Source organism: Odocoileus virginianus, chromosome 30 (genome assembly GCF_023699985.2).
Source record: "Odocoileus virginianus isolate 20LAN1187 ecotype Illinois chromosome 30, Ovbor_1.2, whole genome shotgun sequence".
Taxonomy (NCBI): domain Eukaryota; kingdom Metazoa; phylum Chordata; class Mammalia; order Artiodactyla; family Cervidae; genus Odocoileus; species Odocoileus virginianus.
The window spans coordinates 12,794,848-12,799,611 of NC_069703.1; the positions used below are offsets into that span (position 1 = coordinate 12,794,848).

General features: G+C 45.2%; 1 protein-coding gene across 1 annotated transcript; it reads right to left on the bottom strand.

Moving 5' to 3' along the window:
* Window positions 1–1,155: 1,155 nt before the first annotated feature.
* Window positions 1,156–3,257, bottom strand: LOC110137361 (gamma-crystallin B). The gene is made up of 3 exons (XM_020893650.2): window positions 3,249–3,257; window positions 2,910–3,152; window positions 1,156–1,431 (listed from the first exon to the last, which is right to left on the bottom strand). The coding sequence occupies exons 1-3, from the start codon at window positions 3,255–3,257 to the stop codon at window positions 1,156–1,158; spliced, it is 528 nt and encodes a 175-aa protein (XP_020749309.1).
* Between the last annotated feature and the right edge of the window lie 1,507 nt (window positions 3,258–4,764).

Sequence of the window (4,764 nt, forward strand, 5' to 3'; positions counted from 1 at the left end):
AAAGCACATACTGCAAAGAGACAGTGAGTTCTAGTTCCATGAAAATCTCATGGAGGTATGAGATATTGGACATGGAATTGGGGGAAATGGTTGGAGGCTGTTAGAAAGATAAGGAGGGCAGTAGGTGAAATGACCAGTTTGTTTGTTTGTTTATGGAGCTAAAGTAAGAGTCAAGATGCTTTCTTGATTAGGTTAAAACTTGGATTAAATAGGAAAGATGGTGGGATAACCTGGAGGGATAACTTGAGGTGTTTCAACAAGTACTTATTAAAATTATAATAACTGTAAATATATCCTTGTAAGATTAACCACAAGTGAGTTGACCCAGTTGAGTTGAACTTTGAGCCTGCAGGGTCTAGATATAGGGCTTCCCTGGTGGCTCAGATGGTAAAGAATCTGCCTGCAATGCAGAAGGCCCAGATTCAATCCCTGGATTGGGAAGATCCCCTGAAGAAGGGAACGGCAACCCACTCCAGTATTCTTGCCTGGAGAATCCCATGGACAGAGGAGCCTGGCGGGCTACAGTCCATGGGGTTACAAAGAGTCAGACACGACTGAGCAACTACACTTTCACATGGTCTAGACTTTAAAAGAATGCTGGCAGGGCTTCCCCGGCGGCTCATTGGTAAAGAGTCTGCCTGCCAGTGAAGGAGACACGGGTTCGATCCCTGATCCAGGAAGACCCCACGTGCCACAGGGCAACAAATTCCGAGGGCCACAACTATTGAGCCTGTACTCTAGAGCCCGGGAACTGCAGCTACTGAAGCCCACACACCCTAGAGCTCATGCTCAGCAACAAGAGATGCCATCGCAATGTAAAGCCTCTGCACCACAACTAGGGAGTAGCCCCCACTTGCTGCAACTAGAGAAGAAGCCTGTGCAGCAAAGAAGAATGAGCATAGCCAAAAATAGATAAATAAAATGATTTTAAAAAAAAAATAAAATAAAAGAATGCTGGCAGTAATATCCTCTACTTAATTCCCCTTACGAGATGTTGTTCCCCATCTTGAAAACATGTCATCATGTCTGGTCAAAGGCGATTATTGCTTATGAAGACCCCATACATGAAAAGAAAGGCAGGACTCTACTCGTGCCAGAAACACAAGCTAAATCTTTTATTAGATTCTAAAGGAGAAAAGTGGAGAATTTAAAACTTCAATAAAAATCCATCACCCGTCTTAAAGAACCAACTTTGGCATTCATTGCCCCCCAGTCAAGATATCTCCGGTACTCCCCTGGCCTCAGCAGGTACTGCCTTCCCCTGTAGTTTGGCATCTCGTAGAGGACCCAGGAACCCTCCAGCACGTTGAGGGAGTGAACCTCATTGAGATGGAAGCGGTCTTGAAGAGAGGGACAATCGTCTGTGATCTCTGACATCTGTCCTCTGAAGTCATCTCTCTCGTAGATTCTCATTCTGAAAGTGCCGGTGTGCTGAGTGACAGACAGAACAGAAAAAGGAAATGGACACAAACAGAGAGAAATTAAAGTTCTAGCCGCTGCACTCCCTGGTCACACCTGCCCCAAAGCTCTCTTAGTCCAAGTCTACAACAACCATGTTTGCAGGTTAAGCTGCCTTCCCTGCCCTCATCGCCCACCTGTGAATCTAACTGGGCTAACCTAGAAACAGAACACGGCAGCCCTTCAGTTGCCATGTACCACCCTCTCTCCTTGAGAAGTAAGGTTGGTCTACAATAAGACTGATTATTTTAGGACTTCTTATCAGAGAAAGTTCCTCTCCAAGTAGAAAAGTAAGCATCATTGGAAAGTGAAGCCTCATTTGATCTATTACTCTTGTTAAAAAGGAACCAAAATTTAGCTATTTTCTGTAAGGCCAATGTTTTGGTTTTCATGTTTACTTTGGAACAAAGGATTATGAAGCGCTTGTTTGAGAAAAAAAAAAAGATGGCACATTTTCTCTTCTTCTGTCTTTGTAACCTCATTTTCAGTTCAGATTTCAACCTATGTGACAATCAAGCTTCCTTTCTGACCTCCTACCCTTCCCTTCCTCACTCCCCCAGCAGCAGGAATCATCTTCATGAAACTTGGATGTTTCATGAAGTTTGGATGACACTTATCCCATCCCCTACCCCCCAACTCCCACGAATTCTTCTAAGAACTCTGCAATCACTCTCTGGGAAATACTGGATCTCAAACTTTAGTTTTGATGAGGCCTTTCCTCTGATTCCTACCCCTAAGCAAGCTAATAGGTACGGATTACAAAATTAGAATAGAAATCAGGGGGCCTGTCTTCTCTAGGAGGATAATCGAATAGAAAAGTAAGTCAAAGCAAGCAAAAGTATTTTTATCAATTAAACAGACCCAGATTGTATTTATAAATTTGGATATACTGGGTTTCTGAGTTGACATGGCTTGTAATGACCACTTAAAAAAAATATTATATCTTGGAGTAGGAGTTTGGGGTTAGCAGATGCAAATTTTTGTATATAGAATGGAGGCCCTACTATACAGCACAGGGAACTATATTCAACATCCTGTGATAAACCAAAATGGTAAAGAATATAAAAATGTATGTACAACTGAATCTCTTTGCTGTACTGCAGAAATTAACACATTTTAAATCACCTATACTTAAATTAAAAAAAAGAAATGATATCTTGAACAGAGGATAACTTTAGTCTCTTCTATGACATGCTTTCTCTTAATGCGTCTTTTTATCTTTGACTACATTTAAAATATAAAACACTGGGAATCTGTGATTTAAAAAAAAACAAAACACAGAGTTCATGAAGAATGGCTTCCCATATGAGACACCCCTCTAGAATGGACTGCATGCCCTGGGCTCACTCCCACTTCCTGCTGTCTAGTGAGAACCATTTGGTTGAAGAATGCTATTTCTTAATGGCTTTGATTTCCAAAGAAACGGAAGACAAAGAGGGGACCAGGCTCACTTGCGGGATGAGGCGGCAGGAGCGGATGGAGTCGCTGAGGCCCATCCACTGCTGGTAGTCGGGGTAGTCGCCGCGCCGCAGGAAGTACTGGTGGCCCTGGTAGTTGGGGCGCTCATACAGCATCCAGCAGCCGCTGTCCACGCGGATGGAGTTGCAGCGGCTGAAGTAGGGCTGCAGGTTGGGGTGGTCGCTGCTGCACTCGTAGCAGTGGCCCTGGAAGCCCCGGTCCTCGTAGAAAGTGATCTGCAAAATGGAAGATGTAGGAGCATGAAGCGATTTGCAGCCCCGCTGGAGATGCCGCGACGGTGCAAAGGCGGCGCAAAGGTTCCCCGCACTTACCTTTCCCATGTTGGCGATGAGGGAGCAGGAGGTGTTCGCTGGGTGCTGTGTGGGACTAGGGGGAGGGCCGCTGTATATATAGCAGCCCTGACTGCTGCCTCCGCAGGAAATCACACAAAAGGGGCCTATTTCGGTGAGTAAGGGGATTTGCAAGCTCTCCGCTCCTCCTCCCCCTGGCCACTGGGGTTAGCTGAATGTTTACTCTCATTCTTTCTGGTAGGTTCGGGTTTTTCTAATTCACAAAAGCTGTTGTTGCCACCAAAATGAAAAGTCTTTCCTCTTTAGAAGGATGAGCAAAATTCTATCCCCATGCTTTTAATTTATAGCCTACTCTGCTTAACTGACTCCTTAAAGGTAATTAAACACTGTGTTCTGCTTAGGGACTGGTGTTTTAAAAAAAAATTCTTGAAAATAAGAACTTTAATATCTTAAGGAAGAGGGAATCAAATGAAGTAATTTGTGAAAATGCTTTGAACAGCATAAAGTTAGTTCAAATTCAAGATTCTGTGATTATCGATGTTGTTGTTTGGGGGGCTATCTTGAGTGAAATTGACACTTAGCTGAAAATTTGTGGGCTCCCTGAGGCTGGGAATGATCCTTGTTCTTTTCTGTCCCTGGGCCCTGGAGCAGGGGATGGGCACAGAGTAGGCCCTCAGTCCTTGGCTGAATGAAAGCAGATGGTTGTGGCCTTCCTCTCTTCATGTCTCCCTGGGAGCCTGCACCCTTCCTTCTGCTGGTGCTGCCCAGAGATTGCTCGCTTTTTGGGGGTCCCTGGCCTCCTTCAAATGTCCTAAGATCCGTCTTTCCTCTTCACCTTAGTAAATTCCTGCTTCCTTGAGAAGGGTGATTTGAGTTAGTATAAGGATTAATGTAGGGGCTTCTCTGGTGGTTCAGTGGTGAGGAATCTGCCTGTAGTGCAGGAAGTGTGAGTTTGATCACACTTGAGTTGGGTCAAGAAGATCCCCTGGAGAAGGAAATGGCAACCCGCTCCAGTATTCTTGCCTGGGAAATCCCATGGACAGAAAAGCCTGGTGGGCTACAGTCCCTGGGGTCGCAAAAAAGTCAGACATAACCTTTTGACTGAAAAACAGCAAGGAGTAATGTAGAAACCCTCAAGGTGCCACATCCCCTACTTTCTCAGACTTTTGAGATGCTAGACAGCACCCAGGCTAGACAACAGAGCACCTTCATAGTATGGACTTCACAGTGTGGTTCGGGGACCCCTAAAGTCCCCAAGACACTTCCAAGGGGTTCATATGGTCAGAACAGTTTTCATAACAATGTGTGTATGTGTGCTCAGTCGCTTCAGTCATGCCAGACTCTTTGCAACCCTAGGGGCTGTAGCCCACCAGGCTCCTCTGTCTGTGGGATATTCCAGGAGAGAATCCTGGAGTGGATTAATCTTCCAGGGAATCTTCCTGGCCCAGGGACTGAACCCGTGTCTCCTGTAGTTCCTGCATTGCAGGTGGATTTTTTTTTCTTTACTGCTGAGACACTGGGGAAGCCCCCAAGATGT

Bases quoted from the DNA above. Each gene is read 5' to 3' on its own strand.
- LOC110137361 (XM_020893650.2), bottom strand. The intron at 1,432-2,909 runs GTGAGCCTGGTC...TCTGTCACTCAG, and splicing joins CCTGCCGCCTCATCCCGCAA to CACACCGGCACTTTCAGAAT.